This window comes from Octopus bimaculoides, chromosome 4 (assembly GCF_046866305.1).
Source record: "Octopus bimaculoides isolate indiv1 chromosome 4, ASM4686630v1, whole genome shotgun sequence".
NCBI classification, from domain to species: Eukaryota; Metazoa; Mollusca; class Cephalopoda; order Octopoda; family Octopodidae; genus Octopus; species Octopus bimaculoides.
Genome location: NC_142931.1, coordinates 100,229,231 through 100,255,700, shown reverse-complemented (window position 1 = coordinate 100,255,700; position 26,470 = coordinate 100,229,231). Strand labels below are relative to the sequence as shown.

Sequence of the window (26,470 nt, the reverse complement as noted above, 5' to 3'; positions counted from 1 at the left end):
TTGGTGGGAGAAAATAAAGTTGAATACTTTTTGAACACATCTCATAGAGTATATTTGGAATTACATCATTCCATATGTCCTTCTTCCTTTTTTAAAACAGTATGCTATGATTTGAGAGGGAATTGGACATTATTTCTAACTAGCTGAGTGATCAATTAGAAACATCTTTAGTAATGATGTTAGGAGATATCCTACTCTCTCTTTTTGGTTAATCCCAGAAGCCCTGTAAATGGCCATGGAAACAGACTTCCCTCCTAACTAACAGATGTTTAAAATTTTGGAGAGATTTATGTATAAAAAATATGCTGGGCAAGTCTTGGAATATCTGTTCCTCTTATAAACACAGTTACTTTACTTCTTTTAATTTTTTTCCTTCATTTTCTGATGCTCCAGTATTTCAAACAACTAAGATGATGATTTTGATAAAAGAAATTCTTTTCAAAATTTCATTTGCTCCCATATTTATCCCTCCATTCCAGAGTTTTGATGTAGCCCCTACACTCATTCTTCTGATAAGTGAGTGGAGTTTTTCTTCATTTTGTAGTATTATTTCTATGTTTTAAAAAAGTAAAATTACCATTCTGTAAAAAAAATATATTTTTCAATTCCACTATCTCACATTTCCTCCTTCCCTCAGAAGCTCCATAAATTTTTTCCAGGATCTCTCCTAATAAAAGACTATAACTTGAATTGCACTGAAACACTGGTTTTTCTCTTCAGTACTAGAAAGTATTTCAACCTCCAGCAATTGGTGACACTTCCTAAAGCTCACTGAAATTCACAAGGGAGTATTGCTCCTACATTTTGGATCACAAATCCAGAGAAGGGCCTGTTGACCGATTTGCAATAAATCTCTAACAGACAGACACCAGTTTCTAAACCACAAGTATGCTGTCTCTCTCTCTCTCTCTGTCTTTTCTATCATTACTATAATGGTTCCTGTTCCTCATAACTGACTGGTTTTGTACCTCCTCAAAATAACAGGTGAAGTGGGGTGGGACATGGTGGGTAAAAATTTCAAAAATGGAATTTTGGAAAACTTTCTCTTTTATAGAAGGATAATTTCAATTATTTGAAACATAGGAATAACAAAAGTTTAAGGAAATTTTCATTATCTTAGCATAAGAGGTGCTGAGTAGAGCTTCTTCTCCAAATTGTTTTATTTTGGGGTGGAACAGAAAGCAAAATTGTAAACAAAAAGGAGCTCTGGAAAAAGATCCCCGGTTGATTTTCCAACGTATGGGACAAATAAATCTAAAATGAAACCAACCATAATGGGGAATGTACAAAATAAATTTTGTTATCTTGAATGACAGAAAGAAAGAAGTAAATGCTTTAAAAGTAGGTTGCTACCATAAATAAGAGAATTATTACTACTACTACTACTACTACTACTACTACTATAGACTTCTGCTTTCATTTCTCAGTAGCATCTTTTAATTAACTTCTTGAAGTAGCAACATCACAGAAAATGAAAACATGTCATATTAAAAAAAAATAATTCATGTTAAAGTAATTGTAAGTTTACATTTCATTTTGAAAGGTAAACAAAAATATTACTAAAGAGTTGGTACTGCAGTGGTTACAGACATAGGAAGTTCATAATTTCTGCTTACTCTTATTGAAACAGTTAATCTGTGTGTCAAAAGTTTCTCTCTCCTATCTCTCAATTGTTGAACTAAAAAAATCTACAAAGAAAAAGAAGAAATAAAGACAAAAGAAAAAAAAAGCACACTCCAGAAATGTCTTCCAAACTGTAATTATTTTCCATCTGTAAGAAAAGTCTTGCTTTTTAAAATAGTTAATTTAATTCAATTATCTACCTCAGGTTATGTCACACTGGCAATTTCTAGTAAGAATGAAATGGTACTATACATGATTACTGAAGGCTAGAAATTTTAAGATCTTTATAATTAGTGAGCAAAAAAAGAAAATATATGAATATTCCTTGCAACTTCTGCCTTGTTCTTCAATTTCAATTTCAAAGTTCTAATCTCACCAAAAATTAACAAGTGATTATCTCCCTTACACTAACTGGCCACCATAGTACACCACATGCCTTTTATTTTTTTTAATTAAATACTTCTAAGTTACCTAAAGATTTTTCTCTTCTCTTCATAATCCTCATACGCTTTTAAAATTTTATTCTTTTAGTTAACTTCTTAAAGTAGTAGCATTAAAGTATAATCTTTTAAAACTCATTTCTTCGAAAATATGCTTATTCTGCACTTTTATTTCAAAAATACATATTCCCATATTAAACACCAACAATAATGCAAACTTGTACATCTTGCTCTTTTGGTTCTGTTAAAAATTAGGGTTGTGCATAGGTAGGATTATTAGAACATCAGACAAAATGTCAAGCATCATATTTGCTCCTCCTTTTTACATTTTAAGATCAAATCTGGTAGTAGCCAATTTTGCCTTTCATCCTTCCAAAGTTGATAAACTAAACAGTCAAGTACTGGAGGTGATGATATTGACTAAACTCACTCAAATTTCCAGCAAAAATGCTTTGTGGTATTTACATTCTAAGTTAAAATCCTACCATGGTCAACTATGTCTCATATCTCTCCTAGATCAATGAAATAAAGTATAAGTCGAATTTTGAGTAAATGTAATTAGTCCCCTCACTGCAGCTTACAGTCCTTGTGAGTCAATATATCCAATTAGTTTTTTCCTTTAAGAATTACTGGCCTTGTGCCCAAAGTTTTGATATTATTATGAGGGTGGTTGGTTGGCAGGATTCTTAATACATCAGACAAAATGCTTTGTGGTATTTGTTCCAGTTGTTTACATAGTGAGTTCAAATTCAGCTAGGGTCAACTTTGTCAAAGTACTGGTGGTGGCAATGGTTTTGTTATTATTTCTGTTCTTGTTTAGTTCCAGATCAGCTGTGACCCAATATACCTTTGGTTAAAACAATTCTAGCTGTGAATATTTTATTCTTCTCTGCTGACATTTCATATGTGATTTGCTAGAGATTTGGTAGCTTATTTTAGCAGATCAAACTACAATGTAGGGGTTCCCTTGTTAGTTTATCAGTGTTGCCACTGGTTGGGCATAGAGAGAGAGAGAGAGTGTGTGTGTGTGTGTGTGTGTGTGTATGCATAGTTGATGTTGCTGCAGTTTATAATAATGTTATAACTAACCTGAAGGTGACAGTAGGAAGGCTCAGTGACCCATCTGGACACGTGACTAGGTCATGCTTGCTTTTGAAGTCCTTACTGAGGAGATCACGTATGTCATTGTTGTAGATCTCAACCACTGACACCTCAGCTTGATATGTCCCTGTAGGCTTCTCTGACATCAGACTGAAACAGACACATAAAGTGTACAAAATGACATTATAGACATGTTACAACAGATAGATTTGTATGTATATGTGTGTGACGTGTGTGGTATATGTACATATGTGTATATGCATACACACACACATATACAAGGGAAGCAGAACTAGATAAATATGGATATCATCATCATCATTATCATCGTTTAACGACCACTTTCCATGCTGGCATGGGTTGGATGGTTTGACTGAGTTCTGGAAAGCCACCAGCTCCACCAGACTCCAATCTGATCTGGCAATGTTTCTACAGCTGGATGCCCTTCCTAATGCCAACCACTCCGAGAGTGTAGTGGGTGCTTTTTACGTGCCACTGTCTGATAGATGCACAATGTACGTCTGAGGAAGTGCCTCTCCAATGCCTAAAACTGCAAATATTACTCTGTTACTCATTTACTTGTTTCAGTCATTTGACTGCGGCCATGCTGAAGCACCGCCTTTAGTCGAGCAAATCAACCTTATTCTTTGTAAGCCTATTACTTATTCTATCGGTTTCTTTTGCCGAACCGCTAAATTACGGGGATGTAAACACATCAGCATCGGTTGTCAAGCGATGTTGTGGGGGACAAACACAGACACACAAACATATATATACATATATACGACGGGCTTCTTTCAGTTTCCATCTACCAAATCCACTCACAAGGCTTTGGTCAGCCCTAGGCTATAGTAGAAGACACTTACCCAAAGTGCCATGCAGTGGGACTGAACTCAGAGCCATGTAGTTGGTAAGCAAGCTACTTACCACACAGCCACTCCTGCGCCTATATTACATAATTTTTCATTTAGAATTTTTGCATAAACTGTCATTGCAAATGGAGATGGCACAGAAACATGTGTAAAGTACAATTAAAGGTATGTTAAAGAATTTTCTTTGTCTTCTTTTCATTGGATTATTTACTCTTCTCTAAACCATATAACAGTACAACTGTCATAAAACTTGGATTTTCTACACCAGAAGTATTCCAGCTTTGGCTTGGATCCTGACAGCGTTGATAGCCCAGTATTCAGGTTGAGTGCTTCTCTAGAAATGCTCAACTGACTTTAGTATATATATATAGTTTACTTTTCCTCTAAGGTAAGATCAACAAAATAGTACTTCATCCAGTGAGAAATAAATATTGTTTAATGTACTCAGTATATAGTTATGAGCTACTAATAATTTCATACATTAGAGAAGTTGTCTAATCAGGACAATAGAACAACAAAAATCATGAGAATAAACAAGAGAAACTTGAGTACAAAAAGTGCAAAGGTGAAAAAAAAATGGAAAAAGAAAAGAAAAAAGAAAGAGAATTAGAGTCATGTCCTCTCTGACCATAAAGCTAGTTGATGTAAAATCAATGGAAGGGTCTAAAGTCTGCAATACAGCTGCTCAATCTGGAGAGGATTCTTAGATTTAAGATTTCCACTACACTGTTGAATTCCTGATCAGAAATTTTCAGCAAATGAAAACATATGGGCAAGTTTCTTTTAGTGAAACAGAGAACACCACCTCTGAATTGAGCAGCTGTATTGCAGACTTTAGATTTTACACCAAATGGCTTTATGGTTAAAGAGCGATGAGAATAAGACAAGGCTAAGTGATGGATAGTGGCCCAGAGAGAATGTGATGTCTAGCAGCACAGCAGAGCAAAATTAGAGTGTATTGGATGGTAGCTTGAGAGCAGTTTAAGACAACAGGGTCAAAGTGATGAAGAGGGTGTGATCAGTAATTTGCTTAGTAACTGTTAGGTGTTGGAAGCAGGAAGGGCATCCAGCCATAGAAAATCTGCCTCAAAGAATTCTATCACCCAAGGATTGACCAGCTGAAATACTAGACTACTGTCAGGTACAAACAAGCAACCAGGACGTTTGATAAGCAAATGACATCCCCAGGTAGTTAGCCAACTAGAGTGTCGAGCCACAGGCAGACAAAAACAAGTGATATCTTTGAATGAATAACTAATCAGGAATGGAATCTATGTCTTCAAACCTCTGTGTGTGTGTGTGTGTGTGTGTCTCTCTCTTCTATTTTTTACTAATTTCCACTGAGGAGGGGGCCGGTTTCCAATATGTATATCATCTTCATGTCTTCTTCGGTAGAGCCTGTCAACATCACTGTTTCTATGGAAGTTCCTAGTTGTTGTCAGGATTTTGCAGGTTTTGATATCTATGGAATGGATTTCTTCTACAGACCAATCAAATATCCCCGTATGTGTGTATGTATGTATGTATTTATGTATGTATAAGGCAATATCAGCTTGAAAAATAATTTCAAGTTCCACATTCAAACAAATAAAACAATGAACAATTCTGACTTACACCTTATGAGCACTTGTACAAAAATTTTTTTAATTATACTTTAAAATCTTTATCATGTCTAATTGCTAACATAATTTATTGTTATGGAACTTATTGAACTTTCAAACTTCTATCATGTATTATTTCTATGAACTGTATCAAACATTTCATCTGTCATTATTTCTTGTAGCAGTGAAACTTATTGAACACTTGAATTTTCATCACGTCATTTTGCTACAAATTCTATCAGACAATTAAATTTTTGATCATGTATTATTCCTATCAGACTTTTCCTTGTACATTCGCTCTCTTTGAAATTTACATCTTATATTTAATCTTTAATACACCATTGGGAAAACATTGTTGAAATCTGTATGGCAGTTTAATAAGTTAAAAAATTTTTAAAAAAAAAGACCAAAGTACATTTTTGATCCCCAAACCCAATTTTCTTATATTCCTATTTGTGTGGAAGTAAACCTCTTTTGTGTGTGTGTGTGTTAAAGCATTAGAAAGACTGCTCTGCTGTAATCATTCCAGCACTCTGTGTGTGTCTGTGCTTTGTCTTCAAATCTTGCCGAGATCAATAATGGTCTTTTTTTCCTTTTAGGGTTGATAATTTGAGTGCCAGTCTTGTACAGGAGTTGATTTCTTTCTCTCTCTTTCTCTGGAACAAGTTGGTTGGGATCATATTTGATGAGGGATGCCTAAGATAAGCTTTATGCCACATCATTTCCCCTATGAATCCATAAAGGATTTGAAAACTTGAAGCCAGGCATGTATATACATATATATGTGTGTGTGTATATATATATATATATATATATATATATACACACACACAAAGGAATCCCCCAAAACTCAACAAATTTGTTAAAAATGGTGAAGAGAAGATGTTGAAATGTAAGAGAATTTTAATTCATTCAGGCAATCATTTCGAACAGCGATATAAAAAACATGTAAATTAATGGTTGAATAGAAATAGTGAAATAGTAAGCTAATAGCAAAATAAGAAGAAGGTATATTAGACATCTTTTTTGGAATCCTCCAAATTAAAGGACGAAATTTAATTCAACCTTTTTACAATCACACACACACACATATATATATCTTATTACAAATTTGGGATTTTACCGATAGAACCGCAACTCCTATTTCAGGAAAACCTTATTGTCTTATATATATATATATATATATATATATATATATATTATACACATTCATCACATTCTGTTAAAATGTCTTATTGATGTGTTTGGTTTCTTTCTTTTCCTGATGAGAAGATTACATTGTTTTACACCATTTTATTCCTTTTGGAATAATACCAATGTTGTCTTTGAAATATATGTCAGAAGTAAAGGAATTTGAATAACACATACGTTTAACTCCATTTATTTATTTATATATATTATACAAAATATTTCACATCAACCCAGAGTTTCTACCTTTACAAACAGGGTATTACGTCCTTATTACTTGTGATTTTTTGATGCCCTGGTAACTGTTTATTTATTTTTTCTGTGTTAATTGTAAACAAGAGAAAAATACACAAATCCATTTATATATACATATATATGTACATATATATTTACATATATATATATATATATATATATATATATATATATATATATATATATATATATATATATATATATATATATATATGCATATGTATATATATACATATCATCATCATCGTTTAACGTCCGCTTTCCATGCTAGCATGGGTTGGACGATTTGACTGAGGACTGGTGAGCTGGATAGCTGCACCAGGCTCCAATCTGATCTGGCAGAGTTTCTACATTTGGATACCCTTCTTGTACATATATATAAATATATACATATATATATATAAACATATACATATATATATGTATATACATATATATACATATATATACATACATATACATATATATACATATATATATATATATATACATATTTGTTTTGCAAGATTTTTTATGTGAAATCGTGTGTTGAAACAGATGTTGTTGTACTTGGGGATGGTCATATTGCCAGTTTAGCCAATAAAAACACACGCACTGTATATTTGGTGTTAATTTTTTTTTTTTTTTCAGCTTTAAATTACATTAATCTTAATCTTAATCTTATTTCGGCCAGAGTTCTTTCGTCACACTTCTGTGACCTCATCAGTGGTCCTTTGTTTCCTTCTTTCTTATGTGTGTCTCACCTTGCTAACTATCAGCCATTTTGTCTGATAGTTAGCAAGGTGAGACACACATAAGAAAGAAGGAAACAAAGGACCACTGATGAGGTCACAGAAGTGTGACGAAAGAACTCTGGCCGAAATAAGATTAAGATTAAGATTAATGTAATTTAAAGCTGAAAAAAAAAAAAAAAAATTAACACCAAATATACAGTGCGTGTGTTTTTATTGGCTAAACTGGCAATATGACCATCCCCAAGTACAACAATATATATATATATATATATATATATATATATATATATATGTGCACCATGTGTGTGTGTGTGTGTGTGTGTGTGTTTGTGTGTGTGTGTACAAACATGGGGAAGCACACATGCACATATAGCAATCCGACTGAAATATGAAGGCAATGTTGTTACATCACTTTATTTAATGTTACGATCGTTTCAAATGGCTTGAGGAACCATTCCATTGCTAAACATTGGTTTGTACACAAAATTAATTAATTAGTTAATAATTAATAATAATCAATTAGATCAATCAACTAATGAAATATTTTGCCCTCAATCATTCTTATCAGATCCTAAAGTTATTACATTAGATTTTCAGAGCTTCCAACAAAAATACAGTGGTGGGGGTGAGGCTGTATAAGAATACCCTCTGGATTTAAACTATACAGATTCCCATCATTCTCACTTGACATTCTGTTTTTAGCATAGGTTGCTGACTGAGAAATTTGCCTCAATTTCTTCAATAAACATATATACATCAACATATATATATATCCTTAAATGGGGATATTCTTCTTCTCTATATTTTCTTACTTCTCTCTCTCCGGTGATGGAATATTTAGCTTATGTGGAATCCTTACTAGATATCATGAGCCATATGCTTGACTATTCTAGAAACAGCTGTAAAAGACTTTATCTTCTTATCATAATTATTATGAACTACATTTATATTCTCTCTTTAAATTAAATATTTCTCGGGTGATGCAACATAATTTTTCTTTTTCTTTCTCTATTTTAATCCATATTCACCTGCTCAAGGACAAATCACCTCTAGCCACCTTTAACAGGTAATTAAAGTGCCACATTTTTCTGTTGCAGTTCAAACCAGAGTTTTAGTGATAAGCCAAACTGAGCACTTATAGTACATACTTACTACATTACTTCAATTGATGAAAACTCCTTGTATACTCTCTCTATTTGTATGTATGTTTGTGTGTATGTTTATCTATCTATCTATCTATCTATCTATATATATATATATATATATATATATATATATATATATATATATATATATATATATATATATATATATATATATAGGAAAATGAAAAATGATAATAAGGCAGAATGCTAAACTGAAAGCATATTTTGATATAGATTTCTAACCGGCTTTCATTGCATGGCAAATTTTCAAGAAGAGGGAGAATGAAAATATTTTTTACAAAAAAGTAAAAAATAATATATAAAAAAGAAATAATATATAAAAAAAATAAATATACCAACGATACCAATACATTATATTGTCTTTGAGCTTTTAAAGTTCAATGGTAATCCATGTAGATAATAATTGGAAAAATAAGGATGCATGAAATTTAGAGTTGTGTTAGGTTTAAGAAAAGAAAAGGGTTTATGTGCTAAGCAGGAAGTGTGGTGTCACAACCGGAAGTGTGGTGTCAAAACAGGAAGTGTGTATAAGGGAAGACAATTCTGTGGGTTTTATAAAACCCACAGAATTGTCTTCCCTTACACACACTTCCTGTTTTGACACCACACTTCCTGCTTAACACAAACTCTTTTTTTTTCTTAAACCTAACACAACTCTCAGTTTCATGCATCCTTATTTTTCCAACTATTATCTACATGGATTACCATTGAACTTTAAAAGCTCAAAGACAATATAATGTATTGGTATATTTATTTTTTTATATATTATTTCTTTTTTATATATTATTTTTTACTTTTTTGTAAAAAACATTTTCATTCTCCCTCTTCTTGAAAATTTGCCATGCAATCAAAGCCGGTTAGAAATCTATATTAAAATATGCTTTCAGTTTAGCATTCTGCCTTATTATTTTTCATTTTCCTATTATTTCTCCATGTGCAGTTAACACAACCCCACTATTTACTGACTTATATATATATATTCTTTTACTTGTTTCAGTCATGTAATTGTGGTCATGCTGGAGCGCCACCTTGAAGGGCTTTTTAGCCATAGAAATCAACCACAGTTCTATATTTAAGAGATGAGGAATTATGTACATTATTTACATTTGATGGATATTTGTCCTCATCTTGTTTGTTGTCAACATGTTTCGGCTGATATACCCTCCAGCCTTCATCAGGTGTCTTGGGAAAATTTTGAACCTGGGTTCTCATTCCTAAGGTATTTTTCATTGTTATTATTAATTATCATTATTATTATTATTCAGGTCACTGCCTGGAATTGAACTCAGAATCTTGGAGTTAGTAGCCCGTGCTCTTAACCATATGCCCATGAGTATATGGTGTTGTAGTTAAGAGCATGGACTACTAACCCCAAGATTCCAACTTCAATTTCAGGCAGTGACCTGAATAATAATAATAATAATAATAATAATGAGTCAAAATTAAAACAAGAGTGCCATTATGTAGTGAAGTAGATTGACAAATTTAGTTTTTGAACCAGTTGAAGCACACAAGATGTTGAGATATCGTTCACAAAAGGTTCATTACATAACAATGGCACTCTTCTTTTAATTCTGACTCAATGTCTTCAGGAGGAGTTACCTCAATCCTTTCTATATTTACTAATAATAATGATGATAAATAATAATAATGATAAATAATAATAACGATGATAATAATAACAATAATAATGATAATAATAATAAATGCCTTGATGCAGTATCAGACAGTGGTTCTCATGGCTTCTTATCTTAACTGATTGGAGGTGCTATCATGTATATTGTGTTGTCTTGGTATAAAAGATGGGCTACAGTAAATATTCTGCTCAATACCACAGATTTGTTTGTCGGTTGCTTGATCTTAACCAATTGAACATGTCCCTTAGTGACTGATGATATGTGCATCTCTGATCATGAGCAGAAGTAGTGGGGGAGCATCATAGTCATGTGTTGAGAAGAATTCTTTGGGGTTTGGATAATTCACCTTTGGAAACATGGGTATTTTGTTCGACATCCTCAAACAATCTTTATTTAAGGACCTTTTGAGCAGGATGGGCTACTCGACCTGAAGAAAATTCTAACTGGGCCCCACCTGCAAGGTCATGTGCTATTTATCTTGATATGAGACTGTTATGTCGCGCACATATGGTTGTGATGCATGTGCCTGGTGTACCCTTATCAAACAGGTAGTCATGATGGTTATACTGAGCTTCATATATTTTACCCCTGTGTCACTTTGGTGGCATGCCCTACTCCATAATAATAATAATAATAACATCGAAAACTACTTTAGGAATGAGAACCCAGGTTCAAAATTTTCCCAAGACACCTGATGAAGGCTGGAGGGTATATCAGCTGAAACGTTGTGTTCACAACAAACAAGATGAGGACAAATATCTGTCAAATGTAAATAATTTAAATAATGTAAATTAACCACAGGATTTATTTTTAAGCCTAGTACCTATTTTATCAGTCTCTTTTTCTGAACACACCAACACCAGTTGTCAAGCTGTGATGGGGGACAAACACAGATACAAAAGCACACATACATAGATATATACATATATATATATATATACAATGAACTGCTTTCAGTTTCTGTCTACCAAATCCACTCATGAGGCTTTGGTTCGGCCAAGGATATAGTAGAAGACACTTGCCCAAGGTGCCACACAGTGGGACTGAATCTGAAACTATGTGGTTGAGAAGCTTATGAAACAGCCATGCAATATAATATATATATATTCAGATTTTCATTTATTCAGTTTTGTGTACTTTAAAAGTCAGTGTGACAAACAACCAGGACTTGGAACTTCATGTGTTCATGTTATTGTGCTCATATCATTTAGTAAGAATCTAGAGTTTGGATATCTCATAGAAAACATGTAGAAGATAAAACAAAACATGAGAGATTGCTTATCAGATATTTAGTCTTAAGTGTGTTTCATTAACCAAAAAAATCATTATTAGTTGCAAAATGTAAATTACATAATCAAGATATATTTTTGAATTTCCTGAGATGTATAACCTTTATGCATAACATTGCTGGCTTGTTGAATTCTTGACAAAAGTAACCATCATGGAGATAGTGAGTACCTGTCTAGTAATATTACATATAATGTTTACATCCCTCTGAAGATATGACAATATGTCTTGATTATGTTAGTTATATTATGTGCCTCCTTAAATTTTTTGTTATTGGAACATATGTAAGTGATGTAACTAAATATCTTATAAATAATTCCTCAAATCTTGTTTTATTCTACACACACACGTATGTATACATATCTATATGTGTGTGTATGTGTGTATGTGTCTATATATATTATATATTTTTATTACATATATATATTATATATGTGTGTGTGTGTGTGTGTGTGTGTGTGTGTGTGTGTGTGTGTACGTGTGTGTGTGTGTGTGTACATACAAACAAAAATACATGTGTATGTGCACACACATGCATACACACTTTTATATAATTAAGTTGTCAGACAAGGTATATAAGATACATTTTAGATTGTTGAGAAGCAAGTTAGAATTGTTTTTGTCTTAAACATGTTTGTTTAATGCATCAGTTTATAGTAATGCACTTTTGTGCATCAGTCTGCAGACTAATATACTTCTATATGCAATGTAGAGCCTGATGTGTCCATTTGTTGCTATTTCTGTTTCTAATATCTGTCAGAAACCTTTCTATGAGAACAGACAACAAGCATACAAAACAACAAAAGTAAAAAGAACCTTTAAAAAATGATATTTGCTGATATGCTGAGTTTTTAAGTTTAGATTGGTGTGTTCCTGGAGGTTGAAGGTAAATACTGTAAGAGCAATGGCTGTAAAGTATGAGGTATGATTACATTGGAAAAAGCTGATCTGGTTTCAGTACCCAGTGGCTACTGTTCATATAACATCTGGGATAGTGTAACTAATATATCATCATTATCATCATCATTTTAACATGAACATTTCCATGGCTACATGGGTCAGACAAAATGTCAAGACAGATTTTCTACAACCAGATGCCCTTCCTGTCACCACCTTTCGTCTGTTTCAAAGAAAGGTACAATTTCTCCATGACTAGATGTGTGTTTCATGAATGACTTCAAATGATAAACACCACTTGTATGATGGTGAAACTTACTTACAACAATCACATGATATGAAGATAAGGGAACACACACACATGCACGCACACACACACACACACACACACACACACGCACATACATGCACACACACACATGCAACAAGCTTCTTTCTGTTTCCATCTAGTAAATCTACTTACAAGGTCCAAGACTTATAGTTGGCCCAAAGCTTATAGAAGTTACTCACCAAGATGCTACATAACTGTCTGGTAATTGACAGACACATGATTTGCTTCCCCTGAGTTATTCTGTCCACTCATTTTACTCAATAAATCATCAAATTATAAGATATCATTTGTAGGCTCATTAACATTTCAGGTGTTATTTAAAAAGACATACAGTGGAGTCGACACATTTTTTTTCAGACACTGGAGATATAATGATTATAGACATTTAGTGATAAATACACTTTTTGAGTAAAACAATGTGGATATGTGCATAACATTCCTGTTGTGATTCCACCCATTCACTGAGAGTATATGTAAAAATTTAAGTTGAATTCACAAAAATTTTATTAAAATCATGTGACAATATTTTTCAGACAATGCCACTCAGCTTCAGTAGTCCATATAATTGCCTTTCTTTTCAAACACTTGCGCTATTCATTCAGTGTACCAGATAAACATGTTCATTATAACATCTATTTTTGGTTGCTCCTAAAATCTGTTTCCTAGAATCTGCCTTACTTGTCACTTCTGGTCTGTCCACATATCCCATATACCCACATTTCCCATATGTGCCCACATTTCCTATGTTTTCAATTATTTTCAAGTCTGGACTTCTCTATGGCCATTCCAGTAGACTTACTTTACATCCATTCCTTGACTGTTTTTGACACATGACCACTGTTGGGGGATGGAAGTATCTCCCACTTCTTGAATATGGGGCAAGGCTCTCATTTGCTGTTGCCTTTTCTCCAGTACATGCGACAGTCATCTTCATTCAACTTTTGAATTCTCTTCCTAAGCAACTTTTTCTTTTTTCTTTTCTTCTTCTTCTTCTTCCAGTTATAGTCATTTCTTAACATATATTCTACTGTAAACTTCAAAGTCTTCAAATCAACAGCTATTTTTTCAGGTTTAGACCATTTCTCTTCCTTCAAAGCTAAAAAACCTATTTCCTTTAAATGCATTTTCATTTGAAAGAAGTTTTTTTCTCAAGTAAGAAAGGTTTCTTGGTGGATAGCACTTAATGCACTACTGCAAGCTGCCTTTGCACACGAAAATTTGCATATCTCCAACAGTCAACTGACCGTTATTGACAAGACCAAGGAAGGTCAAAATCATGTGACCTGGTGGTGTCAGTGCTAGAAGTGGCAGGGATTTATCTCCCTGCTAGTAATATAAACAAGAGTGCCTTTTGCACCAGAAGTCAATCTGAGAGTTTCTTGCATGGTATCTACAGCGGTATAAATGTTTAAATGGGGATATTACCTCATAATCTAAAATGATGGATGATATATGTAATTTATTTTCATTGTGTGTGCATATATACGGATATATATATATATATATATATACAGTGAGTTTACCAACAGTATGTTTATACATTTGTAATTATCCTGCATGCTTACTCACAATACGCTTGCACATATTGTAGTTATTGCTTAAAGTAAGGTAGACTTTGCAGGCTACTGTTATTGAAGTGAACACCAGGTTATATCAGATGCTAAGTTTTGGACATTTCCAAACCCTAATAGAGGGCAAAGGCAACTTAACTACTGTGATGTTACTGGTGGAGACACAACAGGAAATCAAGGTTTTACCAATGCAAAATAGAGGATGGAGATTCTTAATGTGGCATTGTGAAAAACATTCTGGTTGTGGCAGCTTGAAGAAGTTGCATCAGCTGTTTCTTAATCATTTAGTCAAGACTGAAAGCAGTGCCTAATGACCCTTTCTAGTGCCTCTGAGATAGATTGAAGGGAAAATGGAAGGTATCCCTAAACTGGAGACATTGTCTGAGTATTTACAACAAAGTGAACACTGACAGAGACGTACAAAGTGGTGATGTTAAACTGGGTGAGTGATGAAGCCAACATTTGAAGTAGGCCATAGCAGGATTTGAACCCAGGCTGCAGAGAGTTGAAACAAATACATATATGCATATATATGTGAGAGTGTGTGTGTGTGTGTGTGTATAGGTATATGTATATATGTGCATGTGCATTTGCATATATGTGCATGCACACACACAGAGTTACATATCTGCCATCTTTACCAACAGTATGCCTACATGTATCTATCATCCTCGTCTCATCTCTGACAATTTCTGTTTTGAAAAAAATATTTCATTTCTTTTATTTTATTTTTTTAATTTCATTTTTGTGTTTACTTTTATACCTGTTATTGTTGCTGTTGTTGTTGTTGTTGTTCTATATCTATTTAGATATGTTAGTCACATGTCAGATGTGGCTCCACATTGTAACAAAAAAAAGAAATCAATTGCAGCAGATGTTTGTTTGTTTGTCTCTTGTTGATGTAGTTGTTTTGTTGTTGCAGTTGTTGTTGCTGCAGTAATTGTTGTTGTAGCTGTTGCTTTTGTTATTATCATTATTATTATTATTATTATTATTATTGCTATTGTTATTAGTTCTGTCTCAAGTCAACCACTCAACCATTCTATCATTTCACCAATGACTGAATATATTTCAATATTTATATTTATTTCTTTATTTTCTTTGTATCAGATTAGAAAACAACAAACAACTCTCCCACCTTCCCCCTCTCTCTCCCCATCATCATCATCATCATCATTGCCATCATCGTCATCAGCATCATCATTATCATCATCGTATGACTGATTGAAAGTTATCCCTTTTCCCTACTTCCCCTCCCCTTTCTCTTTTCTATTATCTCCACTCCACTCCTCCCCTCTATTTCATTCCATTTAGCTTATTTCTACTCCACTTGTCTCTGCACTTTGTATACCTATCCATGCCACTCCACTCAATACCTCATCTCTACAACATCTACTCCACTTCATTACCTACACTTCACTCCTTTTCTTCTACTTCCACTCCCTTTACTCCACTTCTTTATCTACGTTCCACTCAAGTCCACTCTAGTATCTCTACTCTTCTCTTTGCAAACCACTCCCCTGCCTCTACTCTTCTACCTCCACTCCACTACCACCACTTCTTCACTGCCTCTACTCCACTCCCTTTATTCCACTCCTCTATCTCCACTCAAGTCTACTCTAGTATCTCTACTCCTCTCTGTAAACCCCTCCACTCTCTCCCTCTCTCTCTCCCCCCCTCTCTCTCTCTCTCTTACCCTCCACTCCCCTTTGGAAATATCACATGTATCAACTTACATCATAAGTTCAATCTCATCAAGGTTCACCTTTCCTTTTATCCTCATATTTCAAATGAGCTTCTGTCAAATTGCTGTTTGACAGAATAATTGAAGCATCAATCAAAAGTCCTTGCAGAATGTCAAGCCATGTCCTATGTCCCTTACATCCCTCTTCAGCTGAATGACCCTAACCTAGCAGACACATGGGTGCTGGTGCCACCTAAAAAGCACCAGTGCCAGTGTCACATAGAAGCACCCATGCTGGTGCTGTGTAAAAGCACCCTGTACATGCTGTAAAATGGTTGTCATTAGGAAGGGCATCCAGCCATGCAAACCATGCCAAAATAGACATGGAGCCTGGGCAGCTCAACTCGCCAGCTCCTGTTAAACCATCCAGCCCATGCCAGCATGGAAAATAGACATTATATGATGATGATGATGATGATGACAGTAACGTTTAATAGTCGGACTTGTGGAAATTCCATCTCTATAAATATTCATATTTCTATTTTAAGGCATGAATTTATAGATCTATATGATATTGTTTCATTTAATTAAAGATTTTGATTATTATGTAGTTAAGGTTGTTAAAAAATGTAACTCTCAAACACATGTTATGATAGAATATTATTAAGGATTTCTATAAAATAACATAGTTGTAAATGGAATTGTAAAAGGAAGACTTTGACTGCTTCTCTTGCCAACATTTCTAAATTTAGTGTAAGAAATCATATTTTCAAGTCTTATGCCTATTTACTCACATCCTTTTTTATATTCTGACTTCAAATTCTGCTGAAGACAAGTTTAATCTTGCATTTTTCTCACATAGATAAAATAAAATACTATGAGCAAGCATGACTGTTTGGGAAGAAGTTTGCTTCCTAACCATATGGTCCTGGGTTCAGTCCCACTGCATGGCACCTTAAGCAGATGTCTACTAATATAACCTCAGGCAGGCCAAAATCCTGTGAGTGGATTTGGTAAATGGAAATTGAAAGAAGGTCATCATGTGTCTTTGAGTTGGTGTTTGTCTCTCACCACTGTTTAACAACTGTTGGTGTTTTAACATCCTTGTAACTTAGTTGTTTAGCAAAAAGAGACCACAAAAATAAGTACCAGGCTCAAAAAAAAAAAATCAGAAAATAAATACTGAGGTCAATTTATTTGACTAAACTTTATCAAGATGGTGCTCCAGCATGGCAGCAGTCTAATGAGTGACGCAAGTAAAAAATAAAGATAAAAGATAAGTGAAGTTCTAGGGTTCACATAACAGTCTTTTACCTATCACTAAATCTATGGTCTTGTATTTAACATAGGGAACATTATTTTTGCAGGGTGCACAATTGGCAAAATCATGAGAACATTGAACAACAGAATATTATGTAATATTTAGTTCAAGCCCTGTTCAGAGTTTAAATCCTGCTTTGGCCAACTTTGCCTTTCATCCTTTCTCGATCGTTAAAACAAAGTGTCACTCAAATATTGGCTTTGTGGTAATTATAGGAATTAGTGGGTTAGCTTTCAGTTTAAAGCTGCTGCTGTTGTTCTTGTGTAGGCAAGGGCAACTCTAATAGAGCAAACTGTGATCAAAATCATTCTAGCTATGACCAACCTGTCTTGTTTACTATCCAGGAACACATAATCCGGTGTGTTTTTTTCCAAGTGAGCATTTCTTGGAAGTCAAGGTGTTATTTGAGGTAGATTTTACAGCTATTTCTTGCAGAACTGATGGACATGTAGAGGTTCTCTTGTTCATTAATTTAGTTTGAAGTGTTACAGATTAGTGATTAGGGAATGGTGACATGTTTGACATGGGATGTGAGGATGTTTGAGGCAGTGGAAGAAGTTGGGGCAGGGATCCAGATAAAAGACATATAATGATGGCAATGATACAGAAGGCAGCAGAATTGAGGATAATGATGAGGATGATGAGTGATAATAATGATATTGATGGTAATTATGATGATGAGGATGATGATGAAGATGAGGAGGGGGATGGTCGTGGAAGTGGTAGTAATGGTGATCATAGAGGCAATGAATATATATAATGCTAAATGATGATGATGATGGTGGCGGTGGCAGTTGCACTGGTGGCGGTGTCATGGTGGCAGCAGTGGTTGACAATGGTACAATGCAAAGTAATATATAATGTAAGTTATCTAACCTGAACAGTTCCCTCATAGCTCGAGGTATCACACCCTCATCTGGATGTGCCTCATGGCTCAGGTTGTAATTCTCATTCTTGTGACTTCCAAGCATTGTATGTGTTTTGCCACTTCCTGTTTGTCCATAGGCCATTATACACACATTGTATCTGCAAAATAAATACCACAGTATTAAGGATGGTATACACTCACATACACATACATATTGTATATATGGAAGTATATATTGGGTTGTCCGGAAAGTTCGTGCCGATTTTTAAAGGAAAGAAAAAGGTCAATAAATACTTGCCATTACAGTTTTAATCAACCAAATATGAACCATTTTGTTGTAAAATGCATCTCCATCTTTCCTTTAACTTGAAAATACACTCTTCCCAGAATTGAGGTGGTTTCATGGCAAAGAATTCATCAAGGTAACTTTTTACATCATCCAAGGAATTGAAATTTTTACCATTAAGACTATTCTGCAGAGACCTGAATAAGTAGAAATCCGAAGGAGCAACGTCTGGTGAATATGGAGGGTAGGGTAACACATCCCAGCCAAGCTGCAGCAATTTTTGTCTGGTTCCCAAAGAAACGTGCAGTCTTGCATTATCATGATGGAAAACAACACCCTTCCTGTTGGCCAATTCTGGACGTTTCTCTTGCTTTTAACTCATCCAGTTGTGTGCAGTATTTCTCAGAATAATTGTCTGGCTACTTGGGAGAGGCTCATAGTACAGAATTCCTTTCCAATCCCACCAGACACAAAGCAAGACTTTTTTAAGGTGAAGACCTGCTTTTGGGGTGGCTAAAGGTGGCTCATGTCACTTTCTCCAGGATCGCTTTCTCTGAACATTTCGGTAGATAATCCATTTCTCATCACCTGTCACAATTTGCTTTAAAAAAGGCATGTTTTCATTCCGTTTATAAAACGAATCACAGATGGAAATGCAATCCAAAAGGTTCTTCTCACTCAACTCATGTGGTATCCAAACATCAGTGTGATTTGTGTACCAAAGCTTTACCAGGTGCTCATGAATGATGGATTTTGATAGGTTGAGGCTTTCTGCCAATTCTTGGGTTGTGAAATGTGGGTTATTCTCAATTAATGACTTGATTTGGTCATCATCTGTAATAGATAGTCTGTCTGATCGCTTTTTATCAATAAGGCTACAATCTCCAGCTCGGAACCTTGCGAACCACTTCCATACAGTTCTTTCGGATAAAGAAACATCACTGTAAACTGCGCATACTTCTTTGGTTGCTTGTGAGGCATTTTTCCCTTTACAGAAAAAGAAAAGCATGAAGTGCCGAAAATGAACTTTCTTATCTTCCATTTTAAAGGGTTACAGAATTAACACAGGTTATAGGAACATAAACCTTCTTCCACAAAAAGATAGCTTAAACTATTCTCTAAATGGAGGTGTAGTCAAATCCTATTTTATGGAATCAACCATGTTCTAAAATAAATCGAAAGGTAAGCTACTATAAATCGGTGCGAACTTTCTGGACAACCCAATATATATATATATATATATATACATGTATGTTAGGAGGAAGAAAATTTGTATTGGTCAAAAGGGTTGAGAGAGGAAAGAGAAAGAAAGAAAGTGAAAATGAGAAAGGGAGTGCTAGATAGTGGTCAAGATATTGTGAGAAGGTGAGGAGAGAAGAGCTATCAATAGGTATAAAGAATAGGAGGAGGGATAAAAGGAAGAGATGAGAATGTAAGGAAGGAATATGTGTTAGAAGTGGGAGGTGGGCTAATATGTTTGAAAGACACTAAGGTCAAAGGATAGATAAAGAATGCGGTACAGAGGTGGGTACAAAAGTGAGTAGTAAACCTCAAAAAGGAAATGAGGAAATATAATGGCCAAGTTTCTAAATATAGACATAGGCATTTATATGAGGTCAGAGATTGTACTAGCTAAGTGATAGTGGGGACCAATAAATCAATGAGAGAAAGAAAAATATGTATATAGATATATGCGCACGTGCACATACAAACATATAAATGTGTATATGCACTGTTATATAGGATCGCTCACACATATACATATATATCCATACACATACATGCACACACACACATGCACACACACATGCACACACACATACGTATGTATATGTATATATATATATATATATATATATATATATATATATATATATAATATATGTATGTATGTATGTATGTATGTGTGTATATGTTTGTGTGTCTGTGTTTGTACCCCCAACATCACTTGACAACCAGTGGTGATGTGTTTACATCCCTGTAACTTAGCGGTTCGGCAAAAGAGACCGATACAATAAGTACTAGGCAGTGCTCCAGCATGGCTGCAGTCAAATGACTGAAACGAGTAAAAGAGTATATATATATATATATATATATATATATTAAACAGTGGGGTAAAAAATTGGATATTAATTAATATCAATTTAATACCAGATAACTAGCACATTAAAAGAGTCAGGGAGATTCAGAACAACAACAACAACAACATCAATATATACATATATACACTGTTGGCACTATGTCGGTTACTACGACGAGGGTTCCAGTTGATCCGATCAAAGGAACAGCCTACTTGTGAAATTAACTTGTAAGTGGCTGAGCACTCCACAGACACGTGTACCCTTAACGTAGTTCTCGGGGATATTTAGCGTGACACAGTGTGACAAGGCTGACCCTTTAAATTACAGGCACAACAGAAACAGGAAGTAAGAGTGAGAGAAGGTTGTGGTGAAAGAGTACAGCAGGGTTCGCCACCATCCCCTGCCGGAGCTTCATGGAGCTTTAGGTGTTTTCACTCAATAAACACTCACAACGCCCCGGTCTGGGAATCGAAACCACGATACTACAACCGCAAGTCCGCTGCCCTAACCACTGGGCTATTGCGTCTCCACACACATATATATATCTGGATATATATATATATATATATAGATTTATATTTATATATTTGCATATGTATACATACATATATATATATATATATATATATATATATATATATATATATATATATATATATATGTATATGTATACATATATATTTATATACATGCATATGTATATATATATATATATATATATATATATATATATATATATATATATATATATATATATATATATATACAAATAATTACAGAGGCATCAAGCTGTTAGATCAGGTTATGAAAGTTACAGAGAGGGTCATAGCCCAACTAATTAGGGAGCGATTCAATTTAGATGAGATGCAGTTTGGGTTCGTGCCAGGTAAAAGCACTACTGATGCCTTATTTCTAGTGAGACAGCTGCAGAAGAAATACCTAGCTAAGGATAAACCTCTGTACCTGGCTTTCGTTGACATGGAGAAAGCCTTTGACAGGGTCCCCCGATCCCTTATCTGGTGGTCAATGGGGAAACTTGGGATAGAAGAATGGTTAGTGAGAGCTGTGCGAGCCATGTACAGAGATGCTGCCAGTAAGGTGAGGGTTGGAAATGAGTACAGCAATGAATTCCGGGTAGAGGTAGGGGTCCACCAAGGTTCCGTCCTCAGCCCCCTCTTATTTATCATAGTCCTCCAGGCAATCACAGAGGAGTTCAAGACAGGTTGCCCCTGGGAGCTCCTCTATGCTGATGACCTTGCCCTAATTGCGGAGTCACTATCAGAACTAGAGGAGAAGTTTCAGGTGTGGAAGCAAGGTCTAGAATTGAAGGGCCTTAGAGTCAACCCAGCTAAAACCAAAATCCTAATAAGTAGGAAGGTAGATAAAACACAAACCCCTTCAGGTAGATGGCCCTGCTCAGTATGTAGAAAAGGAGTAGGTAGTAACTCTATAAGATGTACCCAGTGCAAGCTATGGACACATAAGAGGTGCAGCAACATCAAAGGCAGGTTAACTAGCAAGTTAGTTTTTGTTTGTGGCAGATGTTCAGGTGCAATAAAGACTGTAAACAAACAGGAAACAACTTCTATCTCATTCCAGGGTGAAAAACTAGAGGTAGTCGATAGCTTCCGCTATCTGGGCGACCAAGTTAGTAGTGGGGGTGGGTGCGCTGAAAGTGTAGCTACTAGAATAAGAATAGCCTGGGCAAAGTTTAGAGAGCTCTTACCCCTGCTGGCGACAAAGGGACTCTCACTCAGAGTAAAAGGCAGACTGTATGACGCATGCGTACAAACAGCCATGCTACATGGCAGTGAAACATGGGCTGTAACTGCTGAGGACATACGTAAGCTCGCAAGGAATGAAGCCAGTATGCTCCGTTGGATGTGTAATGTCAATGTGAATACCCGTCAGAGTGTAAGTATCTTGAGAGAAAAGCTGAACATTAGAAGCATCAGTTGTGGTGTGCAAGAGAGACGATTGCGCTGGTATGGACATGTGGTGAGAATGGATGAGGATAGCTGCGTGAAAAAGTGCCACACCCTAACAGTTGAGGGAACCCGTGGAAGAGGTACGCCCAGGAAGACCTGGGCTGAGGTGGTGAGGCAAGACCTTCGTACATTGGGCCTCACCGAGGCGATGACTACTGACCGAGACCTTTGGAAATGTGTTGTGCGTGAGAAGACCCGGCAAGCCAAGTAAGATCGTTGCCAGTGCCCCTGGACTGGCTCTTGTGCGGGTGGCACATGAGATGCACCATTTTGAGCGTGGCCGTTGTCAGTACCGCCTGACTGGCTCCCGTAGGATTTTCGAGTGAGATCGTTGCCAGTGCCCCTGGACTGGCTTGTGCGGGTGGCACATAAAAGACACCATTTCGAGCGTGGCCGTTTTCGTGCGGGTGACACGTAAAAGCACCCACTACACTCTCTGAGTGGTTGGCGTTAGGAAGGGCATCCAGCTGTAGAAACTCTGCCAAATTAGATTGGAGCCTGGTGTTGCCATCCGGTTTCACCAGTCCTCAGTCAAATCGTCCAACCCATGCTAGCATGGAAAGCGGACGTTAAACGATGATGATGATGATGATGATATATATATATATATATATATATATATATATATATATATATATATATATATATGCACATATATATATATATTATTATTATTAAACAATTAAAAATTAAGAATTAAAAATTAAAAAATTACAAAATTGGAAAGTCAATTGGAAAGTTCGAGGTTACCTAAGGGGTATTCAGTATATGTACTATGTGATGATTTAGGTTGCATTTAGATCTGTGATAAAATTTGAAGGTATGGAAAAAAGGGTGGTTGCATGTACCTAGGGCCTCATTATATTTATTTCATAGTATTAAAGAGTTATGTTTTAATACGTGGAATGCCTCTTTTAGCCATAATTTACAGGCTGAGCATTGACCCTGGTATAGAAGCCCTGAATCTATTATGAACCATGATAAATGACATGGAATATTCCTATTTTTAAGATGATGTATGTGACTGGTGAGGGTTGTGGATTTACTGTGTTTCTCATATCTAAAAGAATTGAGATGTGCCAGTCACATACATCATCTTCAAAATAGGAGTATTCCATATCATTTATCATGGTTCATAATAGATTCAAGGCTTCCATACCAGGGTTAATACTCAGCCTGTAAACTATGGCTAAAAGAGGCATTCCACATATTAAAATATAACTCTTCAATACTACTAAATAAGTATAATGAGGCCCTAAGTAGATGCAACCACCTTTTATCCATACCTTCAAATTTTACCACAGATCTAAATGTAACCTAAATCACCACACAGTACATATACCGAATACTCCTTAGGTAATCTCCAACAAACTTATTTGATTTTACAATTTCTTAATTTTTAAATTTTTAACTGTTTAATAATATATGTGTATGTATATGCATGGATGCATATGTATACATATATGTGTGAGTATGCAGTCCTATATAATAGTACATATGCATATTTATATGTATGCGTGTGCATGTGCATGTATATCTATATACATATTTTTCTTTCTCTCACTGATTTATCAGTCCCCACAATCACTTAGTTAGTACAATCTCTGACCTCATAAAAATGCCAGTACTTTTTGGTTATCTCATCCCCATTAAGAAATTTCCATTAAAATACTGGGTTATCTCCCCACTAAAAAATTGAGCTTATGTGACAAGAGATTGGATTAAAAGAGTTAGATCCTTTTGATTCAACACTTCAACACATTGTTGGAGTTTGGCCTCCTCAATAGGCATGGTATGATTTGTTGCAAAAATGTTATCAGATTCAGTAGGATGTTTAATTTATTTTCATTTTCATGTTTATTAATTTTTTCAGTTTTCATATTTACTGATCTTCTCAGCTTTGTATGATTTATTATAAAAATGTTATCATATTCAATAAGATGTTTTATCTTTTCACTTTTGTTTGTTTGTTTTTTTGTTTTAGTGAAGGTTAAACAATTTTTTTTTAATGCAGGAGATAACCAAAAGTACCGATATTTCTCATAAAACTTGGGGAGATAACCCAATTTTTTAATGGGGGTGAGATAACCAGAAGGTACAGTACCTAAATGCCTACATCTATTTTTAGAAATTTGACTACTATATTTTCTTATTCTTCCCTTCACTTTTGTACCCCTCTCCATACCACATTCTTTATCTATCCCTCCACTTTAGTGTCTTTCAAACATATCACCCCACCTCCCACTTCTCACACATATTCCTTCCTTACATTCTTATCTCTTCCTTCTGTCTCACCTCCTATTCCTTTTAACTATTGATAGCTCTCCTGTCCCCACCCCTCACAATATATTGACCACCATCTAGCACTCCTTTTCTCCTTTTCTCTTCCTCTATCTTTTTTTGTTTATTACTTTCTTCTTTCCACCCCCAAACCTTTTGACCAATACAAATTTTCTCCCTCCTAGCATACATATCTCTCTATCTACTTCCCCCTACCAGTATATTCTCAAAATTTCATTTACACTACAAGATCCCTTCGAATGAACAGCACATGGAATTAATTCCTGCACACTATCCATTTGTAATAACAAAATAAGAACTCCTATCAGAATTTACATACCATGGACAAGATGACTTTTTACCCATTCAACACAGTACATTCCTTGGTTAATGGAACAGCAATTTTAACATCCTACATATATTTCTATTTTTATTCTCATATTTCCCTTTATACTTCCAATATCTTTCCCTTTCTAAAACAACTTCTTATATTGAACTCTACCATTTCCTTCTAGTTAACTCTCTCATATCGTTTCTGATGATGGGATATCTTTTATATCCCTGAAAAAGCTGTAAGGCTACCTTTCTCTTTATAAATGTTCTAGAAATTTCACACTGCCTTGGTTTTGTTGTCTCATTCTATTTAACATATACACGCTCACACACAACCCACACTAGACACCTCACTCATACTATTTTAGAACCAGGAGTCTAACAGTACCACTTACATAGCCTTACCTGTCTTATGGGTCTTCTGGATACCAAAACCACTCATATATATATATATATATATATATATATATATATATATATATATATATATATACAGACACACACACATACATACATATATATATATATATATATATATATATATGTATGTATGTATGTATATATATATATATATATATATATATATATATATATATATATATATATATATATATATATATATATATATATATATATATATATATATATATATATATATATATATATATGTATATATATATATATATATGTATATATATTTGATGTATTTAAAAACATTTGCAAAAATTACCTGATATCATTTGAATAATTAAAAGAAAAAGAATTTTTCAAGTTATTAACTATTTAAAGATGATTTTTTCAATTTTATGTTAAGTGTGTATTTTGCAAGTAAATGCTTTCATTTTTCAATGAGAAACATGAACAAAACTAACCAGTTGTGTAAACAAGCATAAACAACAAATTAAAGAGTCTTCTCTTAGAAATGT

At 34.6% G+C, this 26,470-nt stretch overlaps 1 protein-coding gene across 1 annotated transcript in view; it reads right to left on the bottom strand.

Annotated features, from left to right (window-relative positions):
- The window catches only part of LOC106871796 (kinesin-like protein KIF25), a 495,647-nt gene that overhangs the window by 170,567 nt on the left and 298,610 nt on the right, over positions 1–26,470 (bottom strand). The window contains exons 9-10 of the mRNA XM_052967306.2: positions 18,585–18,734; positions 3,153–3,314 (exon numbers count right to left, since the gene is read on the bottom strand). Of these exons, the coding sequence (XP_052823266.1) occupies positions 3,153–3,314; positions 18,585–18,734 (312 nt within the window). The remainder of the gene's footprint in view (positions 1–3,152; positions 3,315–18,584; positions 18,735–26,470) is intronic.